A 23,138-nucleotide genomic window follows, 5' to 3' on the forward strand; every position below is an offset into this window, starting at 1 on the left:
TCAGCCCTAATACCTCACTGAAAACAGATCCAATTTGTCCTCATCCATGTTTATATGATGTCAAAGGGGCTGGTCCAGTTCAATAAAGATTTAGTCATTCTGAAAGCCTATGGCCCTATAGACTAAATACCCAATAACTAAAAGGTTCTGTTTAAAAGATGTACCAGATTTTGGTATCTGTTGTAGACTTAGTCAACCTGGTAACATTGAATATGAACTCATTTAGAATGTATCTATGATCTGCATTTGATATCTCGACAAAATGGAATTTCAGGTAATTTAGATAAAGAGTTTTAAAGAGCTGTGATATTTTGGGGGAAAAACAGTTTTAAGAATATTCTATTATATGTAGCACTCCAAACAGTGTCATTGAATAGTTTAAGGTGAACATTTGAGGCTTTTTATGTTTCATGTGCCCAGTCTTTGATTAGGAAATGTAGAGATTCACATTGAATTTAAGACATGGTTCCTGCAGTTAAGGATTCTTTTTTTTTTAATTTGTTTTCTTTTTTTATTGAAGTATAGTTAATTTACAATGTTGTGTTAGTTTCAAGTGTACAGCAAAGTGATTCAGTTATAGATATATATGTTCTTTTTCAGATCCTTTTCCTTTATAGGTTATTACAAGGTATTGAGTATAGTTCCCTGTGCTATACAGTAGGTCCTTGTTGATTATCTGTTTTATACATTGTAGTGTGTATATGTTAATCCCAAACTCCTAATTTATCTCTCCCCCTGCTCCCCACCATCCGCTGTGGTAGCCATAAGTTTGTTTTCTGTCTGTGGCTCATAAAATATGAGCTGTTTTGTATAGAAGTCCATTTGTATCTATTTTTTAGATTACACATACAAGTGATGTCACATGATATTTGTCTTTCTCTGTCTGACTTCATTTTAATATGATAATCTCTAGGTCCATCTATGTTGCTGAAGGATTCTTATTTAATGCTCTTGGATGGTGAAAAGTCGTACTACCATAATGAGAAACCTCAAATTAGGATTTGAATCATCAGTAGTTTAAGAATGTCTGGTCTGGTTAGGAGTGGAGAGCCACTGCTTTCTAAATCAACAGACATTGGCCAAGAGAACTGGTTGAATATATAGAGCAGAGAGGGTCTAGTTCAGACATTAGGGATCCTGCTTCGCTGACTCTCAGATGGTCAAGGCTGCAACAATTGACTCTTGGTTTTCTGTATGTGCTTTGTCTTCTTTGAGGGCTTTTGGGGATCAGTTCTACATCTCACATGGATTTCCCTGTTATCCAACAAACTTCTAGGTCACCTAATTCTGCTGCATAATATATGTTTGGATAAAGAAATAATAATATTAGACAAACACAATAACATGAACAAGTCAACAGAGTCCTGGGGCGGGAGGTAAGAGAACTGAGTTCTAGTTGGAAGAATTCCATTGATAAATTCAGAAAAATCACTTCACCTCATTCTACCTGTTCCCTTACCTCTAAAAATGGTGGAGTTGAAGGAGATAAAATCAAAGCTCAGATTCTATGATTCTGTGAATCATCTGAAATCAACTCAGTATATGACTGATGAGTTTGGCCACTTGGACTACTATGGCCTTTACTTAATTGTGTTAAAAATAACAATTAAGGGAATAATTCCAGATTCTCTTACAGACTTTATACTAGCACTTTATGAGCTACCAGAATCAGATACCAGAACCATGTTATCTTTCTGTGACTTTTTCCCATGAATTCAAGCAGCCATATTGCTTCTTACCGGAACCCAGCTGTCGTCATATCATGGATCATGACCTTATTCTATACAAGTATTTCCTGATCGTGTGACAAAATCATTGGATTATTATGTGTTTGATATTCTGTACTAACCTACTCTTGAAACAGACGTTAGCTGAGTATGTATTTCGGATAGTGTTCTTCGTATGTTAAAAATGTGTGTGGTGTGCATTAATAAGCCTTTCTAAACTGTTATTTGTGCTGGAGAAGAGGTAGAGTTTTATTCCACATAGGACTTTTCTCCATCAAATGGTTCATGCATTATTATTCCAGCTTTAGCCACGGAAAGTAATGGTGTCTGCAACCTTTCTGATGTGTGTGAGTTTACAAATACTGTATTTGAAATGTTACTCTTGTTAGCTTGCATTTTTGACATCATATTGAGACAAGGGACCTGGTGGGATGTCTTTATTCTTTGGCTGCTTTCTGAAGGGAATATAGGTTTTTTTCTCTTTCCCCTTCTTTTTTGTAGGAGTTAAATAAAATCTAAAAATCACATAAATATTCTAAAAACCTGGGGAGATTGTTATGGGAATAAATAGAAGCCCCAGCACCTCCCCTGTGACCATTTCAGGCAGATCAATTACATGTAGAGTCTTCTGTGTCACCTGAGAATCTGATTCAGCAGCCTGTTGAGGAATGGAATGGTGTGATGCCTGTGGAGGGGCCGAATCCTTGAGCACATGCCTAGATTCAGCTATGAAAATACTATTACTCTCAACTCCACCTTAGTGAATAAACACCTGGAAGGGGGAAAGGCAAGACTTTGTGAAACAAATCAGTACTTCCTTTTGTTTTTTCCAGAGGTAAAGATTTGTAACTTTCATGAGAAAAAAAGAGAAAGCCTCTTCCTACTCCCTCTGGATTCAGTCAGTTCTAGCTCTCAGGAGGCTGTGGAGCTATACATGAAGAGTGGGGGGCACTCAGCCCTTGGTTTCGGGACTGGACATGCTGAGTCAGCTCTAGGAAACTAGGAACTTCAGCAAAAAGTTCCAAAAGGAAGGAAGGAAGAGAAGGAGGGAGGGAGGAAGGACGGATGAAAGAGAGAGGGAGAAAGAGGAGGAGAAATCTCTTTCCCATTAGGATCTCTGCTTCCCAGATGCAATTACTGGTAATAATTTCATGAACCCAAGCACCAGTGTGTAGTCACTATAGCCACTGTTTGGGCCATAGGGGCGGCCATAAGAGCCCTGCCTGGATTTGTAAGCCTTGCCATTTACTCACTGAACAACCTTGGGCAGATCTCTCTGACCCTCGGTCTCCTCACCTGTAAATATTTACCCTTCAGGTTTGTGGAGAGCATTACACGATCATGTAAGCACTTGAGTATATTTATTGTAAACTGTAGAGCCCGACCCATATTTGAAGTGTTAATCATGTTAATCCCTGCAATCATGTGTTCTTTTATTGTACACAAAAGACAGATTTCCCCAGCAGAAGAGAAGACAAGAAAAATCTGTGTCCTGACCCACAGAGACAATGACAATTTAGCCATCCTACACTAGGGCCCTATAGATTAGCCACAGGTGTGCAGCTGGTGCCTCTGGATGCAACATACAAGCATTTGTATTGCTTCCTTGAGTCCAAGTCGGGATAGCCTGGAAAGTTAGAATTATATCCACTTACTATCAACTAGATATTTCAAACCACTTCAGCCTCATACAAATAGGAAAGAACCTCCCTCTCTCTCTCTCTCTCTCTCTCTCTCTCTCTCTCTCTCTCTCTCTCTCTCTCTCTGTCTCTCACTGTCTCACTGACTTACGAGTGAACCAGTACATATTTTTCAATCAGTCAAGAATTACTCACTTGGTACCCACCATGTGCCTGACTATGCTCGTAGGTACCCTAAAAAATAGTCTTAAAATGTAGCGCCCAGCATTGCAACTCTTTGGAAAGAAAAACTGAGTTATGTGTGCATACCAGAAAGAGACCAAAGGGTTAATCAGAAAAAAAATAATTTTCACAGAAAGTGATCTTTCTTCCCTTTTTTATTGTAAGCTCAAAGAGAATTGTAGCAATACAGGTTGAGCAATTTTCTTTTTTATGAATCCCGTGCTCAATTGATGAAAACCATTTTGCAACCCATTTACATGCAGTAAACCTTTGCTTTAAAGTTCTGTCATTTACCTTGATCATGATTACTTATAGTCCCTTTAGAAAAGGCCCTTGACTGGTTTAGCTCCCAAGCATAGCACTGCCACAAGACAGTTTTCTACAGTGCCTTTTTTTTTTTTTTTTTTCCGTACGCGGGCCTCTCACTGTTGTGGCCTCTCCCGTTGCGGAGCACAGGCTCCGGACGCGCAGGCTCAGCGGCCATGGCTCACGGGCCCAGCCGCTCCGCGGCATATGGGATCCTCCCAGACCGGGGCACGAACCCGTATCCCCTGCATTGGCAGGCGGACTCTCAACCACTGCGCCACCAGGGAGGCCCTCTACAGTGCCTTTTAAGTCATGGTCGTAAGCTAAGACATGCCCAGTCTTGTAGCCAGGTATGAGGCACAGGGATATTGTATAATGCAGAATAAACTAGTTGGAATTAGGAGTCTTGGATTTAAAACCAGCTCTACAATCTCACTATGTAATCTTGGCCATTTATACTCCTTTACTGTCAGCTTGCTCACTTGTAGAAAGAATGATGTTTTCATCACAAGACTATAAAGTAGGGCTTAACTGAGGTACTCTCTGTGCAAGTTACAGTGTAAGCTATAAAAAGGAAATTGTTTTACGAATGAATTGTCTATAATATGTACTATAAATCACTGAAAAAGGAACAGTATGTCTAATCTAAAATTTTTCTTGATCACATACTATATTTTCCCTACTGTAACCCACAGAAGAATGTAAACTGAGAGCAGGGACCTTCATCAGACACATACAGTAGACACTCAATCAGTTATCTGTTGTATTAATGGATAAAATTGCTATGTAAATGTCACTGTGCTAGGCACGGTACAGAATACAAGAAAAATAATGTTACCCCCAGCCTCAAGGAATCTATAGTTAAGATGACTAACCACTGATGCACAAAAAGCCAATAAGAGTTAAGTAATGGTTCTGAACAAGAGAAAAAAGGATGGTATAAAAACTGGGTCTAAAAAAAACTGTCTGAATCCCTCACCAGAAGACGGATACAGCAGGAAGCCTTCCTTGTCCTAACCCTGGGTGAGTTTATCTACCTCAGCCTCACCTCCTTCCCATGTGCTTTTTGTGTCAGTCACGGTTCCAGCAGGACTAGATGCCCACTCGTAAGTGTTTAACTGAAGTGCATATAATGAAGGATTGTAGAGATGTGTCCAGAATTGTGGGAGCCAACAAGAGGTGGCAAGGCGCAACAGCAGGAAGCATTACCAGCCCTAGAGGTGAAGGCAGGGCAGCAGGCAGGCAGGGAATGTGATGAGAGCTGGAGCTAGGCGCAACAAGAATCCTTGTCAACACACAAGTCCAAGTGGAGCCATGCAAGTCTAATTCTTTGGGCAACGATCAAGGCAAAGTCAGCTGGTTTTGTATGCATTTGGTCCAGAACCCATGTGCAGGTGAGGGTTTTCTTGAGGGCCTAAGGAAGGTTTTCCAGTAGTCCAGAAGGCAGGCTTTCTGAAGCTGGGATCTGTCACCCTGTCTTTGCAAGTAGCACAGTGAATGGCTAAATATCTTCCTTGACTCCTTGGCACTTACCATGCACAGCCTTCACAAGGTACAGAACAAGAGAAAATGGATTATGCCCTCAACAATAAGAGACGAGTCATCCGCCTGGTTTTGCAGTGGGCCGCCATGTATGGAGACGTCCTGCAAGAGGATGATGTGGCAATGGCTTTCCTGGAGGTACGTGGGGGTCATCCCTTCCAAGAATGCACCTTTGTCCTACAATGCAGGGACTACCCATAGGCATGGCAGCTTCCCTGGAGGGACTGTAATTGCAAATTCTAGATTCTGTTAACATGTTCATTCATCAGAAGGGTACTATAAGGAAAGTAAAGAAAAGCATCATCTATTATCCTGACACTGTAATTCAATAACTGGAAGTAGCATTCTAATGTATTTTCATTTGGTTATTTTCTTTTTATATTTTCCGTAGTTGTAATCACACAGTACCCATCATTTTACAGGCTGCTTTTTCCACTTGATGTAAGGATTTTTCCATGTCAGTAGAGTCTTTCTAATAAAAATTTCTAATGGCCTTGCCACAGATATATTTATTTGTTCCCATATTATTGAATATTTACATCATTTCCATTTTTACCTTCCTAGAATAACAGCGTAGTGAACACTTTTGTGCCAATAGGTCTATCCTTGGTTATATTTCTAGGAGTGGGATTACTAGATGAAATGGTGGATATTTTTGAGTAGAGTGAAGCAGATAACTTTACTGAGGAATTCCTGGGGCCATGAGGAAGTTCTGAAGGGACATGATTACTGTGTAAACACTGCTTTCAGCTGAGATTCCCTTTTCCTTCCCGTGGCTCCAGCCCGAGTTACAGCATCGACCTGGGCATTTAATCCTTGATGACTCATTCTATCCTCCAAATCTGAGACAGGGACCTTACTCCTGTTCAGGCAAAAGGCAATGTGGCTTCTCTTTCAAACCTTATCAGTCTGTCTGTTCAAGAATGAATTATCCAGGGGCTTCCCTGGTGGCGCAGTGGTTGAGAGTCTGCCTGCCGATGCAGGGGACACGGGTTCGTGCCCCGGTCTGGGAAGATCCCACATGCCGTGGAGCGGCTGGGCCCGTGAGCCATGGCCGCTGAGCCTGCGCGTCCGGAGCTTGTGCTCCGCAACGGGAGAGGCCATAACAGTGAGAGGCCCGCGTATCACAAAAAAAAAAAAAAAAAAAAAAAAAAAGAATGAATTATCCAAAAGAAACGTCCCCACTCTCTCCTTTTTACTCATGTCATTTGGCAGGCAGAGAAGTGAGGCTGGGAGGAAAGGTGGACGATGAGAGTCCCTCACGGCTGTGGGATAAAGGATTTTGAAAATGTAGAGGAATAATAGTAGCTTGGGTCATTTGGGTCATGGCCTCTACCTATTGCATCGAGTAAAGGACCACTTTACAGATGAGCCAAAGTGGTGTGAAGCTGCCACTGCCACAGCTCTCAGCTCCTGCTGGGGAGGCCACTGCTCCTGCACAAAGCAGGGCACGGCTGCTGCTGCTCAGTGGGCGGGGCCGTTCCCAGGACGTCAGTGAAGAGTCCCGAGTCGGTAACATAAACTCAGCAGAATTTCAGTTCAGTGCTGAAAACCACGACTGTACTTTTACCACCAACAGTTAACCACGACTAGTGGTAAATATTACACAACAAACACTAAAATAATATTCAAAATAAATATTAAAATTTCCCTGAAAAACATTGAGGTGAAAACAGTGCTCTTAAAGGATAGACTATAAAATAACCCATTCCAGGGGCTTCCCTGGTGGCGCAGTGGTTGAGAGTCCGCCTGCCGATTCAGGGGACGCGGGTTCGTGCCCCGGTCCGGGAAGATCCCACATGCTGTGGAGCGGCTGGGCCCGTGAGCCATGGCCGCTGAGCCTGCGCGTCCGGAGCCTGTGCTCCGCAACGGGAGAGGCCACAACAGTGAGAGGCCCGCGTACCGCAAAAAAAAAAAAAAAAAAAAAAAAAATAACCCATTCCAGAACATTGCATTGCATTGCCTTTTGTATAAATATCATATAAACAATTCATTTGCAATTCAATTTTTTTATTGTGGTAGAATATATCAAACATAAAATTTGCTGTTTTAATCTTTCTTAAGCATACAATGCAGTGGCATTAATTACATTCGCAATGTAACGCAAGCATCACCACCATCAGTTTCCAAAATTTTTTCTCACTTGCAATTTTGAATTTAGGCATGCCGTAACGTTCTCTTTTACTTTTTTGTCCCCAGTCCATGAAACCATGGTCTGGAGATGCTAGTGAGGCAGATGACATAGGGACACGTCTTTGTTGCTCTTTACAGAATTACGTACCTTGTGCAGTTCTTGTTAAAAGCCTGTGACCTTTGCCAATTACAGGAGTTTTATGTGTCTGTATCAGATGATGCCCGGATGATTGCTGCCCTCAAGGAGCAACTGCCCGAGTTGGAGAAGATTGTCAAGCAAATGTAAGGAAGGGCTTGGCTTTGGGGTGTGCTTTCGTCAAGTAAGTGCCCGCTGCCTCTGAATCACATCATCTTCCAGGAGGTCCTTTGCCCACCTCCCAAAAGGTGAAAGATGCTTTGTCAGCAACCACACGCTATTCTGATTTGAGCCATCTGAGCATCGGGTGAGGAGGTGCAGTCAGGCCAGATGAACAAAAGGACAGAGATTCCGCTTAGCTGCCTTCTGTGCCGGATGGCTGCCGAGAGAGAGCCTCAGGAGCCAGAGATCCTCTCTGAGTGTCTAACTCAATAAACTCGGGTCCCTTTGGTTCAAGGCAGTGAATCCAGAAATAAAGTGGTCAGTGGCATCTAAAGAAAGTTTGAGGAGAATTACTTATATGGTAAATTCACTTTGGGCCGCGAGTGCTGTTGGTGGTGAATATTTGTGTCCTCTCGGTGGCAACACAGAAGGTTTTCACATGCTGTTCTTTGAGCCGTTGATTAAATACCGGCTACTAAATAGACTTTGAGATCGAGAAATTCTGGCTTTTAACATCAGTTCGACCAGGGATCTGTCTGTGACAAGAGTTGATCTCTTAGCTGTCTCCTCTGGGCCTTGGCCTCTCAGTATTAAAATAAGGAGGATCGTATTGCCTCCTGAAGGGATGCTGTGATCTCATTTTCTAATGTAAGATTAAAGTTATATACAAATGAAGCAATTTAAAATAATAATACCAACAGTATTAAATAATGTGCTTTCTCTACTTCTCGTAGTTCAGAAGATGCAAAGGCTCCACAAAAGAAGGTAAGTGGCAACGGATTAGGAGTCTCTAACCGTGCCCTGTAGAATGACAGTTCTCCAAAAATATAATATTGCAATATAGGACAGTGATATCTTTGTCAATACAAAATATGTTTTCTTTATTTCTCAACTCTGCTTCTCAGATGTGTGTCCTCTGAGTTGCAAATGCGCATTTGTCATTCATTCCTTATGACAGCTGCTGCTGTTATTATTTTTTACAGCACAAAGTTCTTTTGCAGCAGTTCAACACAGGCGATGAGAGAGCCCAGAAGCGCCAGCCTATCCGTGGCTCTGATGAAGGTGAGAATGTCTTCCAACTTGGGCAGATTATTTAAAGTCAGAATAAAATCTTCCCCCCTGGGAATCACCCCTTGGTCCCACAGAACAGCTCTTCTTGGCTGTCCCTGTGTACTCCAAATGGTCTGTTTGGAGGTGCCCGTTTGCATTCCAATTATTTATGTTCTTGAACTCTGTGCCTGGAGCTGAGGTGCTTGTTCACACTCTCCTGATTCCGCCTCTTCCCCCACTGCTACCTTTCCTTGAAGGAGAGAAAGATTATCTCAGGCACCCATTGTCAACGTGGCAGGAGGGTGGCTGGCGCTTTGCAGGTGCCTCGCTGAGGTGGAGCGCCAGGGGCACCTGCAGAGTGGGGCTCCCACCCAGGGAGAGCACTCTGGCCCTGAGCAATACCTCGTTAGCAGCCATCAGGGAGGCAGAGATGCTGGCTGTTATTGTTTGCTTGGTTAAGATTTCTCCAAAGAATCACAACCAAAATAAGATGAATGATCACGATAAGATCTTCATCTTAAGCCACAGATGACTCTTGTAATTTAGCGGTGCCCCAAACTCCAGAATTACAGGGGCTGGAATTGCCTCCAAGATCTATGTGTTCAGAGCTGAGCGTCTGGGTGCCACATATGAGTCTGCTGAGCTGAGTACCACCCGTGCCACCTGGCCTCCGAGTACACAAACCAGGGAACAAGTGAGCAGCAATGTCCGCAAATGTTCACGGCCCCAGGCGGAAGCACTCCTGTTTGCAGAGGTGTTCATGTTGCCTCCCCACCACTGCACCGGGCAGCAGGAACCTAGTAATCTGCCTACAACACAGCACTCCCGGTATTGTGAAAAAGAAAGGCTCACGGACAAAGGCAGACCCAGAAAATTGGCCTAAACATACTTCTCATTGTTTCGCTGACCTGTGTGTGGGTTTTTCACAAATATCTGTTGTGGTTTTTGTAACTGGAGCTGGCAGTCATGGACTTCTCTTAGACCAATGCTAAGGTAAGAAGTTTTAGAAGGAGGCAGGCATAGGCATACATGAGTACAAATAAATACAAATCTTAAGAACGGCAAGATGGTGCAAATTTCGGAGGATGTCTAAACATTTTGCATAGCTTTTGTTTTTTTTAAGAACTCACAAGACCAACTTATCTTATTGTTGCTGCCTTCCCAATAGTTCTGTTTAAAGTCTACTGCATGGACCACACCTACACAACCATCCGGGTGCCGGTGGCTGCCTCGGTGAAGGAAGTCCTCAGCGCAGTTGCCGACAAACTAGGCTCTGGGGAAGGCCTGATCATCATCAAGATGAGTTCCGGAGGAGGTAACAGCCTTCTGCAAAGCAGAATATCCCATCCAAACAGAACCCTGCCAGAAGTTAGCGAGGCCCTTCCAAGCTGATCCAAAGGGACAAATAGGTGCTGTGTATGCTCCCAAAAATAACAGAAATAAAGTGGTTAGAGGCGGGCTGGGCTAGTGTCTAATATCCCCTATCCTGTAGGTACCCACTCTGAAGCAGAAAAGGGTGAAATGATCTATCCAAGGCAGTTGGAACTGAGGTCTCTGGTGTGGGTGTCAGCCTGGAGTTCTTTCCCTATAAACCCTCAACAAAAAAGCTTAAGGCTGTCATAACATATAATGGAAAAGAATTGAAAAACAATTTATATATGTAAATATCTGTTTCTATATGTATATATATTACTGAATCACTTTGCTGTATACCTGAAATAACACCACACTGTAAATCAACCATACTGCAATTAAAAAAAAAAAAAAAAAAAGCTTAAGACCTTGGAGCTCTGAGAAATGTGGGCCCTAAGAGGGCACCTGGCTTTTCTAGCCAAAGGCTGTAGGCTTTCACAAGTGTGAAGTTGGAGGTGGCCACAGGCTGGTTCTTTTCAGCTGATGATGGTTTTCCTCTTTTCCCAGTAAAGAGGGCAGGAACTCAGCTCATCAAACAAAACGAGAAGTCTTTTCCCTCGCAGGATTACTAGACTGCTCTGTGCTTTCCTGAAATGTCGTTTATTCATTCTTCGTATAGTTTCTGGCCACTTAGTGTGGCTGTGAGAGGAGAGGAGGTGTTGGACACAGCCTGGGCCTCCAGGTTGCTCACAGGCTGGTGAGGGAGACAATAGATAAATAATTATAGTCCATGCCAGCCAGAGTTTTGGAAGGGTCTGCATGCATTGCAGTGAGAGCCTGGAGGACAGAGCCGTCAGGCTAGCTTGTCTAGTACGAGTTGATAGTTATTGGAAGATCCTTCAAGATTGGGTGAGCCATCCCTGCCGTGTCTGAAGACAAATGATTCCACTGATGTAGGATTTTTAAATGCATCTTGGATTCCCAAGATATCCCCTTCCATTTCTGTTCCCGGCACACACGACCCAGGACGTCTGTCTGCCGTGATGATCCCTCTGGCACACTCTCGCCATAGCTATCCCAGGTGCCTCCTTCACTTCCTTCAGGTTTTCCCCCAAGTGTCATTGTCTCATGGAGGCCCCCTGCTTCCTTTCTCCAGTTCCCTTTCTAAAATTCCCCCTTATACATACTTGCTAGCCTCCTTCCCTGCTATATTGTTTTCTCCTCCTCACTGCTTACTCTCTGGTACATTGGCACTATCTGCATCCCTTACTATGATATAAGCTCTTTCTGGACTGGTTTTTTTTTTTTTTTTTTTTTTTTTGCGGTGTGCGGGCCTCTCACTGTTGCGGCCTCTCCCGTTGCGGAGCACAGGCTCCGGAGGCGCAGGCTCAGCGGCCATGGCTCACGGGCCCAGCCGCTCCGCGGCATGTGGGATCTTCCCGGACCCGTGTCCCCTGCATCGGCAGGCAGACTCTCAACCACTGCGCCACCAGGGAAGCCCTGTTTTGGTTTTTTTTTCCTGTATTGTTCCCTTCTGTATCCTCAGTGCCTAGAGCAGTGTCCAGCATACAGTAAATGCTAAATATTTATTGTATGAATTATCTTTTAAATATAGAAGACTTAATCTAATAATGCAGTTGCCCTCCAAATTAGGGAATGAGTGATAAAACGGTAATAAATTTTACATCTAAAGTCATGTGGGATCTCAGAAACCCCCTAAGTTTTCTAAAAGTTCTCTTGGCATCTCCAGAGTGCTGGGCGTTATTACCATCTGGAAGCGTAACTTGTTTTTTAAAAAGCGGGTGCGGTTTCTGTATGCAGAACTGGGTGAATTGACCCTCGGGTATTTCCATTCCTGTTTTGTGGTCATTTCTGACGGCATCCTGAGTGTCGTGTGCCTGCATGAATGCTGTGTCTTTTTTATTCAGTGGGTTCCTTCAGTACTGTATTTTATGCAGTCACTCTGCGTGTTCCGGTAATTCACCAAGCTGGCAATTTGTTGGTGTGATTAGGGCAGTGCAGCGAATCTCAGGTGCATTTAATAGGCAATCTCTTGCTTTTTATGTTCACAGAAAAGGTGGTGCTCAAACCTAATGATGTTTCAGTATTTACGACGCTCACTATTAATGGACGCCTGTTTGCTTGCCCGCGAGAGAAATTCGATTCACTGGTAGGTGTGGATGGCCACCTCAGAGCAGCGTCTGCAATCAGAAAAACTTGTCTGGAGCTTAATTTTGCAGTCACGTTGAACCTAGTTGCTAAAAAATCTTGAATGCTACTTGTCTTTTTCTTTTCTGCAGTCTATTAGGTAAGCCTCAGGTGTTCATTTGAGATGCTCTGAGCTTTAGATTTTCCTTTGTGGAAATTCGCCAAGTAACACCACCACTGGGGCATAATTCAGCTTTCAGAACTCTTTGTAGTAATTCACGTCCTTGAAATGTCCCCGGTTTAAATATTACTATTAAGAATCTGAATACTTAGACACCAGGATAGAAATAATGTTTCAAGACAAGATGTTGCAATTTATCCTACCCCTTAGGGGGGATGTAGAAATGCATTATGGCAGAGCCACTCTCCGGTCCAGGGAAAATGCTGTTCCCTGAAAGGGCTCTCTCCATCTTGTGTAGGAAATCTCAGAGGCCAGCTGCCTTTCCTAAGTCTCCAAAACAGTGTTCGCGGCCCCACCCAGCTCTCTGTGAGTAAAGGCTTAATTGGCCCTTGCTAATAAGTGACTGGCCCTCTCTTCTTTTTGCAGCTGGTAGGGTTCATTTCTATTTCTCCTGTAACAGGCGTACAAGTGAGCAGCTACTAGAGTATCTTAGAGAGAGAGCCTGTGGGGCCAGTTCAGGGGATAGAGAACTGGTTTTTTCCATCTTTAGACACACCGGGCTTCTTTACCAAGAAAAGTGCAACACGGGCACTACAGGGAAACTGCATTGCGTTTTAGGGGGAAAACTTAACTACACAAGTGACGCGTGATATACGTTCAGTTTAATCAGATCAGACATTGTAGGTAAATCACGATTCCCCTCCTTGGACTTTTTAGAGCCTGTTTAGCCTCATCATGAATCTGACCTTCTAGTCTGGGGAGAGCTATTTCGTGCACTGTCTCACAGCTGAGCAGATTTTGCAACATCTTGAATTCACCTGGAGGGGAGCTTCACAGAAGGGGCGTTAGTTCTCCCACCCCGCCCTCATCTGTCTGGCCCGTGAGCGCCCTTGCCTCACTCAACCAACCACCAGCGCTGTGTGATCTGAGTCTGCCCCCAGTCCTTTTCGTATATTTTTCATCATCTACATTCATGGCTTCCTGAAAAATAAGTATCTCCCAGTATTGAGGGATTGGGGGGAAAAAATGGCATGGATGAGTTACACTGCTCTCTTCTGGAAGCAAAAGCCATCAAAAGCCAGTTCAGCCGCAGCCCTGCCAAAGGTGGCACATGATGTGTTCGCCACACAGCGCTCGGGCCTCTCTTGCCGGCTGGGTCTTGGCCGCAGTGTCCGATGATGTGGTGTAGAGATGGAGAGTGTGGACCATCTCCAGCTCCCTGTGGGGCAGATACTAACTTTTTAAGCCTCTGTTTACTTGCACACAACCCTGCAGCCTTACAAGTTCTTAGTGCTTGCTCGTCTTCCATTTTAAGGCCGGAGTAATTGCAGGGAGTTTACTTTGCAGCAAGTACCCAGACGTGAGCTTGCCTAACTTCTTCCCTGTCGGTGCTCTGCCGTTCACTGGGCTGCCAGCTATGCTGTTGTTTCTAAGGAGTGGTCGAGCTGTCCCTGCCTCACAAAACTGTAGGCACGGGGCTCCTCTTCTGGCTTTCTAAAGATTTCTTTGAGGACAGTCCATCTAGGAAGAGTCATATACAGGATGCCCCTGCAGTACAGAATGTTGGCCAAACCTTTGATCCGTCAACACATACTTATGAAGTGCTAGCTTCTGTGTGACACTAAGCCAGTGTCCCAGAGCCTCTGCCCTTAAGACAGTCATGGTAAGATTGGGAGATGAAACTAACACAGACAGCCTGGAACAGAACAAACTGTAGTGCTGAAGTGTTGTCTAGAATTAGTAGAGTGCCAGTAATTTATCCTAGTTGCTTAAGGGCCTGGATTCAAGAGCTTTACTTTCTTGACATTTTAAACATAAATGTCAGTATAGAGCAACTTACAATAAAACCCCATGGCACTGTAATTTCATTCTAAATACTTTTATACATTCACCAGCTCCTTAGGTTTTTATTTAGGGCCTATATCATTCCAGGCGGATGATTCTGGCTCTAGGATGGTCTTGAAGATGAATCCGTCATGGTCCTTGTGCCTCAGGGAGCTCACAGTATAGTGTGGGACACCAGAGTGTAATGAGTATCCAATGTGACAAATGCCATTGCAGAGCTAGGCACAGAGGTGTGGGAGCATGAGGAAAGAGGATGCTGAGGTGGCAGCTTGCTTTAGCCACCTCTTTGTCACTGACAATCAGCACATCCTTTTAATGTCTTAGTTTCCTCATCTGGACAATGGGAGGGTAAGAGTGCTATTCTCCCAATCACCACCATCCAGGCTTACCAGAGAAATCAGCTCTCAAAAAAAAAAGCAGAGAGAGAGAATCAGTCTATAGGAGTTCTTTGCCTCTGTGTGGGCACTTTCCAGATCTGTGTAATGCAGACCCTACCTAGGCTCTGCTACACTTCATCTGCAAGGAAATTTCCACAGGGATATCTATGAGAAAATGGTCCAAGGAATTGCTTCCTATGGGGCATGTTAATTCCCCACTTCAGTTAGAGGAGCCCTCTGTGCTGCTCAGATTGCCTCTCTGTTGGTTCACGGAGGGAAGGGATCGGCCTGCCCTTTGCTTGGTGAGCCCTGTTCACTCAAAAAAAAGTAGAGATTCAACAGGGGTTTCTGTTTGTCTCTCAAAAGGGATTCAGGATGATACATCAGCCTCCATGACTAAAAGAATTTAATGGCATCTTCCCTGTATTTGTTGGGTTAATTTATCCCCTCTGTGAAAAGCCATCAGACCTCAAGGGAAAGAGATAAGGAGTCAGTTAGACTGAGGAGAGAGAAAACCCAAGGAATAGAGGGCAGGTCCACAGCAGAGCACATGGGCGAGAGGGAAGGCAGAATGTGGAGAGCCAGCCTGAGCCTGAGCCAGAGTTCTCGCACCAAGTATTCAAAAGCTTCCCCGACATTTCTACCTGAGACCCACCCCGCTTGAAACCATCCTCCTTATTTGCTTCCATAAGCTACTTGCCCATCAGCTTCAGGTCGGTTCCCTAGGTTTTAAAACTTTGGAATAATGGTTTTTCTTCCATGCTGTCTGTGCCCTGCATAAAGTGAGTCAGGAACAGGGCCTCCCTGGTGGCGCAGTGGTTGAGAGTCCGCCTGCCGATGCAGGGGATACGGGTTCGTGCCCCGGTCTGGGAGGATCCCATATGCCGCAGAGCGGCTGGGCCCGTGAGCCATGGCCGTTGAGCCTGTGCGTCCGGAGCCCGTGCTCCGCAACGGGAGAGGCCACAACAGTGAGAGGCCCGCGTACAGCAAAAAAAAAAAAAAAAAAAAAAAAAGTGAGTCAGGAACAACAGTATGTGGCTCATACATCCGGGTCCTGTACCCATCACACTTCCCTGTACCTCTGCATTGGTGCAGCACAGCTGGGAAGGGAACTAATTTGGAGGGACCAGTGGGGACCTCCGCTGTGCTAGGCACTGTGCTCATGTGCCACACTTAAATGATTCCCATCCAATTCCCTTAACAAGCCTAGGTACTAGGTACTGGGGGCCCAACTCATCAGAGCTAGAAACAGACAGTCAAGAGATGAGGGAATCATCCAAGTCTATGTAATTAGAGTGGGGTTTACATGTAGAATCTGTTGCTCTCTAAAACTGGCACTAACCTGGTCTGTTTCAAAACCCTAACTCCCATCTGGTACTCAAAGACTTTCTAAAGCTGTTCAAGCTGTCCATTTGGGTCCCCTGAGCTCTCTGTTCCTGCCAAGTAAGTTTCATGACGGCTTCCTCATCTTCATGCCTCTCACGCCATCCTTCCACCTATGACAGACCATCCTGGATACTCAGGGAAAACTTGGCCATTCTAAACCCACCCAGTTTTGTCTGTTTCATCTTTTAAAGCCCATCTCTTTCTCCAAGAACCTCTTCAGGCCACACATTCATTCCAAACGCCTACTAACTCTCAAAAAGCCCATTCAGGTTTCCTCACCTGTTTCTCCGTGTATCTGGGAGTCAGGTGTTTTCTGATGCTTCTGTCCATCCCTTTATACGTGCAAATGAATGCCAGCAGCTGACTCTTTACTGGCATGCAGTGCTGTACTTGCTGGTCAGGGCTGACTCCTTTTTGAAACTGCAAACTTTCAAATGCCCGGAATGCAGTGGCCATTCATAGACTGTCAAGGTTATAGGTGATGATTATAATGATGATGATGATAGAATGTGAACGATATTAGTACTTCCAACATAAATGTTGAATATCCAAATATGTTTAGCGTCATATTGGGGAAATTATCTTTTAATTCGTGTGACTTTTGTAACTTTAAACATATTATAGATCAATAGGTATCAATATATTATATGTAAGTTTCTAATATATACAAACCATTCATCTTATTAAGGAAAAGCACTATAACTCATTTCCCATAAAATAAAAATGAGATAAGTTGGATGGAAAGTCTTGACCAATGGTCTTCCATAAAGTTGCAGAGTTTAGTTTTCTGATGCCTAGCCCAAAACACCATGACCATGTGACTATCATTCCTAGCTCAGCATCTCTCAGAAAGTGGAGCAATTGGACATCATATATAATCACATGTAATCACATAGCCCTCTGTCACCTAGTACCCCAGGCAGTGTGTTATGAGAAATGGAGATGCAGCAACTTTACCACTGTTACCAGCCCCTGCAATAGTAAGTAGCGCTGTAGCTAAACATCCAAGACCACCATGCCAGTACCTGCTTTGGAATGGCTTCAGTGGGAAATAGGAGAAGAAAGTCCTTAAGAACTGCTTACGTTTGTCAGGGAAAAGGAATCATTCCCAGGGAGCTCCCAGGCCCATGCAGAAGAGAACTTTCATGGGTCAGTCTTCACTGAATCTTATTTGCCATGGTCCACCTTTTTCAGTCAGTGGAATTGATTAGAGTGATGATGATTACTATAAAAATGGCACAGAAGCAAGTGAGCATTAAGAGCAAAGGCATTTTTCTCCTCTGGGTAAAATCAGTTTCAAGATATTCCTGAAAGCCTCTCCAGAATCCTTTTCCCTCAAAGTCCTGACAGCACACAGCATGTCTGTTTTGAGATTCTGATACATTTTTGCATTATCATTCATAGACTCCCTTGCCAGAGCAGGAGGGCCCAACTGTTGGAACAATGGGAACTTTTGAATTGATGAGCTCCAAAGATTTGGCATACCAGATGACAGTTTATGATTGGGACCTCTTCAGCTGTGTGCATGAGGTAAGGTGCTCCATTTAGAGCATTCATTCGTAGGTATCGTGGCAATTCTGGATGCAGCCTGTAAATGTTAATACGTGCTGCAATGTGGAAGCCACGCAAGGGTTTTTGAAAACCACTGAGTATATTAATAAAGGCTGTTATAAAGCCTTTAAGTGTTAAAGAAAAATCTTTATGATTTACAGTGAGCTCTGTCTTCCTGAGTATATTAAGCCAGTGGCACCTAGTTTATAGTTAACAGATTCAACAAGCCTCACTGAGCCATTAAGATCTTCAAGTTGAAGTTCAAGTTGAATCCTGGTCAGTGACTGAATTCACGTTTGCTGACCAGTATCAATTTGTCACGTCAAATGGAGGAGCCAAGTTGGTGTTTTGATTTAAAAACAAAGACATGACATTGTTTTCCTTTCTTCTAGCTGGAGCTAATCTATCACACATTTGGAAGGCATCATTTTAAAAAGACCACAGCAAACTTGGATTTGTTCCTCAGGAGGTTTAATGAAATTCAGTTTTGGGTTGTCACTGAGATTTGCCTTTGCTCCCAGCCTAGCAAGCGTGTTCAGCTCTTAAAAAAATTCATTAAGATCGCGGCCCAGTAAGTATCATCCGCTTGGAGAGAGAAAAATGTTTGCGCTGTGTTTTCATTTTGTCCCCTTAGATTACACCTTAAAAAGAAAAGTGAGATATAAAATCTCCTTATGTACCAGGACCAACCAGAGGGGCGTAAGTATCACTGAACTCTTGCGAAAGATGTGTTTTGTCTAGCTTTTGTAATACTTGACACCAATATATAAATTAACATCCTGCAGCACTGATGCTCGAGTTAAAATCGTGACCTCTTTTTGCTCTGAACTACTCAGACTTCGTGCCTCCTTCCGCATAAACGACTCCTTCAGCAAAGTTGTGCACAAAATTCTGTTTGAAAGGCCAGGCGAGTCCAGGTCTAACTCGACACGTTCTTGCCAGTAGAGGGCAGTGGGGACATGCGTGTACAACCGTGCATCCTACTCAGCCGGGATAAAATCCATAAAATGCATAAAGGCGAGCTAACCTTGTCCATGAAAATCATCTCCATAAACATCAGAAAAAGCAAGCATCTTATAAATATTCTATTTAACAGCACTTCATGGGAAACAATTTATTTACTGCAGGGGCCAGTTAGATTTCTCCCTGAAATGAATTTAATCTTCTCCTGCTATTTAGATATGCCTGACAGCCTCCTGTTTACTTCCTTGTTTTTGGTATCACCACGGTGCTAAAAATAAAATGCTAAATGCGGCTGTGGCTGGGAGACTTCTTTCTTTTCTCAACCCAGGGAGCTCTAGCACGGGAAGGTGGGGAGCACAAGTGACCCCAGCTGGGCAGTTTTCTTGAGCCAAATAGTTTAGATCCCGTACAGAGTCTGATTTCCAGAGCTAAACAAAGAAGCAAACGCTGCTTGACGTTTTACACACGTCAGCTTGCCAAATGCCTTGAATTATTTTGCCAAAATTTGGGAGTTCAACGGGATATCCAGATCTCTTGGATTCAAATGCTGGTATCTCTTAATTTGGAAAAACTGCCTTTTGAAAGAAAGATTTGGTAAAATGTTGCTTATGAATTTCTGGTTCAGAGTGTAGCCACTTTCCCCCGGAGCCTGCATAGGCTTATCGCAGGGAACAAATGCCTCCGTTTACTTGGAAGGAGATGACTGGAAACTGTGACAGCATGTGCTTCCCTGCTAGCAGGAGCACATTCTCTCCTCACCTTAGCCTGGCAGTGCTGAGTGCAACAAGGGAGGAGAGAGGAGGTCTGCACACAGACGTGGAGACCAGGAAACCTTTGGGGGCCTAATCTTGCTATTTTACAGGGCAACATAGGAGAGCCTTTCAGAAACTCAGGAATTTTTTTTAATGTCTGCCTTTCTTATCTCTCTTCCTTCTGATTATGGGTGGATTTGGCCTTCGGAATAAATTGGTTTATGTCATTTAACCTGCGCTGTCCTACACAGTAGAACTCTTCACACAACCCAGCTGGAGAAGATTGTAGACTCAGAAACCAAGATCTACACGAATGAGATCTTAAACCTAGTGGCAGTTGGCATGTTTTACGTGATATTTTTAGAGAACTTCGATATATTCTATTGAAGCTCTTTGACCTGCCCAGAACTTTGTGAAGTTGGGGGTGCAAATGTTATCCTCGCCTTTTACAGGTGAGGAGACTGAGGCAGAGAGAAATTTCGTGACTTACCTAAGGTGATAAAGTTAGCTGGTAACCAGAGCAGTGAGCAGAAAGGCAGCCCTGCAGTCCTGCGTGTGCTTTCATGATTGCACAGATAGGACAAAGGCAAACATGTCCGTGACCAGCCTCGCTGCCTTCAGTCCAGGGACTCTGACGTTGCTCTCAGCCCCTGACCTGAGAGCCACCACCACGGCCCATTGAAGGCCCCGCTTGCTTCCTCAGCAGTGCATGAGACACACCATATCTTCTCTAAATCTGTTTCCCCATTTCCACACCATTTATGAATCACTCTGCAAGGAGTACACAGGCAGCAAATGCAACAATTAGCCTTTTGCAAAAATGCTAATCCAAAGAAGATTTAATTATGATGTAGTCAACTTAGATAACCATACTGATTTGTGGTAAAGGATTTGTGCTCCTTGCAAAATGAATTCTTCTTTCCCTTTGCAAGGAGCTGGTATAAAGAAGTCGAAGATTCCTTTTTTTTTTTCTTTTTTTTCTTTTTTTTAAGTTAAACAAGTACCTGGGCTAAATATTGCATTCGAATAAGAACCTTTGGTCTTGTTCCACAATATTCTTCTTCCCAAATATATATTCATAAAAGCTAATAATGGCATAAGTACAGATTCAAAATAATCAGCTTCACTGACATTGGTAAAACAGACAAAGTAAGGTCATTTTTTGGTCAGTTGCTTAGGTTATTAGCTATATAGGGATCATGATTTGTAAGTTGACATTTTTCAACAAATTAGAAGCATTTGCATGGTAGGTAGAAGCCCTGGCGGCTGCAGCAGTGTGATTTTGCTTAGTTCCCTCTCATGCTGCCAGAGCCTGAGGTGTCCAACTTCAGCCTGAAAGTCTGGAAGTCTCCAAGGATATTTTGCTTTCTCTCTTCCTAGCCCGTGAGATGTTTCCCTCCAGGTCCAACAAGGCTTTTAGCAAGCTTTGGGATTACAATAGCCATCCCTAGGGTAGGTGTCTTGAACTTCCTCCTCAAAACCTGAACCTAGATGGCCCAAACCATCACCTTTCTAAAACTACAGTGAGAAATCAAACAGCAGAATGTGGTCACCCAAGTGGAACTTACACAGAGCATGAAATCTGTCATCGCCTGCTCTCATAAAGGAGTCCTGAGGAATATTAATGACCATCAGAAAATAGAACTCTCATTTTTTTTATCTCACTCAAAAGTGGCATTTTACTCCAGTATGTGCCTCTTGTGTTTCAGCTGTAAGGAGTACAAGAATCTGAATTCCTTTTTCGCCATCGTCATGGGACTAAGCAATGTTGCTGTGAGCCGCCTGGCACTAACGTGGGAGGTAAGCTTCAGCTGGGATCCAGCTACGAATTTGCCTTAAGAGTCAAAACACAGGCTCACCAGTGAGCCTTTTTTTTTTTTTTTTTTTTTTGCAGTACGCGGGCCTCTCACTGTTGTGACCTCTCCCGTTGCGGAGCACAGGCTCCGGACGCGCAGGCTCAGCGGCCATGGCTCACGGGCCCAGCCGCTCCGCGGCATGTGGGATCTTCCCGGACCTGGGCACGAACCCGTGTCCCCTGCATCGGCAGGCGGACTCTCAACCACTGCACCACCAGGGAGGCCCTGAGCCTTTTTTTATAGAAATATCATTCATGCTTGTGTAACAGTGGGAAAGGTGGGACACTTTTGAGGGAGGTGACCTGTCTCTTTTTGCCTCAGAGTGTGAATTTTAAAAGGCATTGTCCTGTTGTAGAGGGGGGAGGGGATGAGGGGGGTCTCAGCTTCCTGGACTATACAATGTAAATAATAATGTCTAGTTCCTAGGTATAGCATTGCTTGGATGATTTCATCTTGCTCATAGATCCTATTGTTCTCTGAAATGTCTGCTTCTTGCTTTTTAAATAAGCCTTATCTGTAATTAAGAGAGGACAGAGATCCATTTTTATCCCAGTAGTCATTTTGCTCCTGGGAGAATTAACCAGAAGGCCAACTGTTTGGCCTAGCTGAGTACCAAGTATCTCCTAACTACCTAGCAGACCTCTCTGTGTATGGAGGAGCAACAGTTGGTTAGAATTCGGTTTGGTGCAAAAGTTATGCAGGTGTGTTGTGAATTTCTGTAGCAAATACGATGGTTTGTTGATAGTTGGTTATTTGTGCTAGAGAACAGCTTCATTTTTCATTAGCTAAGTACTCAAAATATGCCTGACCCCTTACATATGGTATGTAGTCAAAGAAATATTAATCTCTAATAGAACATACACACAAAAATAGACTCTTTCTAAAAATAAAAAAGTATGTGTAAGTGGGACACAAAAAGAGAGCAAGGAGTAGGTAACACAGATCTTAATTTGCAATGCTGCTGTAAAAAGGCACCAAAGGCAGCTGTTTGCATCGCTAAATGTTTTCCTCGAAACATTTTCTTCCCGACTTCCCTCTTGAAACTGTTTTCTTTCTCTGTTCCTCCTCAATGTTTCCACTGTTTATAGGACAGGTCCTCACAGGTCCTTCTGTCTTGGGTTTCTCTGAAAATTCCCAGCAGATGCTGCACTCAGCAGCTCATCCCCTGAATATAGGAATGAGGGAATTGGTAAGGCCTGCATGCCATTTGGCTGGGTCATCTTCCAGCTAGTAAAAGTTAGTGCTGCCAATAAATCTAAGCAATGAAGCCAGGGTGCAAGCCTCCCCTTCTTGTAGCCCACAGCTCTTGGAATCTTTGGAGATCTAGGGTTGCCTCTCAGAGAGTCTGCTTTCCCCAACTTGTTTCCAGCTTTTCACTCTCTCACGGAGTCCAGATGATTTGGCTGGGAAAATCAAAGAAGGTATAAAGCCTCATGGGGTCCGGGAAGGCCAGATATAGGTGCACATAACAGCAGCTAGACATTAAGGCAGTAGCATGGGGGAAACACTCTCAGAATCCCCTTTCCTGGTCTAAAGAGAGAAATAGGAGGCTGCTTGGGGGGCGGGGGGGACAGGCAGCAAAGGGAGAGAGTTTATTGGCCAGTCCTTCATTCCACGGGGAGAGGAAGGAGCACATCAGCCTGTGAGCTTGTGTTTCCATCCTTGCGTATTGCTGGAAAGAGGAGAGTCACCTTTCATCATGTGTAAGCCTTTATCTCTTAAGGTGAAATGTAATTGGATCATTCTGTAGGAAGAGCTTTCATTCTTGAGCGTCTTTGATTTGGGTTTATCTGCCTGGACTTGCCAAG

The 23,138-nt window shown here is 43.9% G+C and overlaps 1 protein-coding gene across 1 annotated transcript in view; it reads left to right on the forward strand.

Annotated features, from left to right (window-relative positions):
• Window positions 1–23,138, forward strand: part of RAPGEF4 (Rap guanine nucleotide exchange factor 4) — a gene marked incomplete at its 5' end in the record, with an annotated part of 310,415 nt that overhangs the window by 268,304 nt on the left and 18,973 nt on the right. The window contains 9 exon segments of the mRNA XM_082631169.1: window positions 5,438–5,575; window positions 7,764–7,852; window positions 8,603–8,633; window positions 8,852–8,930; window positions 10,087–10,233; window positions 12,344–12,441; window positions 17,613–17,738; window positions 18,152–18,330; window positions 21,184–21,274. Coding sequence (XP_082487295.1) covers window positions 5,438–5,575; window positions 7,764–7,852; window positions 8,603–8,633; window positions 8,852–8,930; window positions 10,087–10,233; window positions 12,344–12,441; window positions 17,613–17,738; window positions 18,152–18,330; window positions 21,184–21,274 — 978 coding nt within the window.

This window comes from Mesoplodon mirus (genome assembly GCF_964341445.2).
Source record: "Mesoplodon mirus genome assembly, chromosome: 8".
Classification (NCBI taxonomy): Eukaryota; Metazoa; Chordata; class Mammalia; order Artiodactyla; family Ziphiidae; genus Mesoplodon; species Mesoplodon mirus.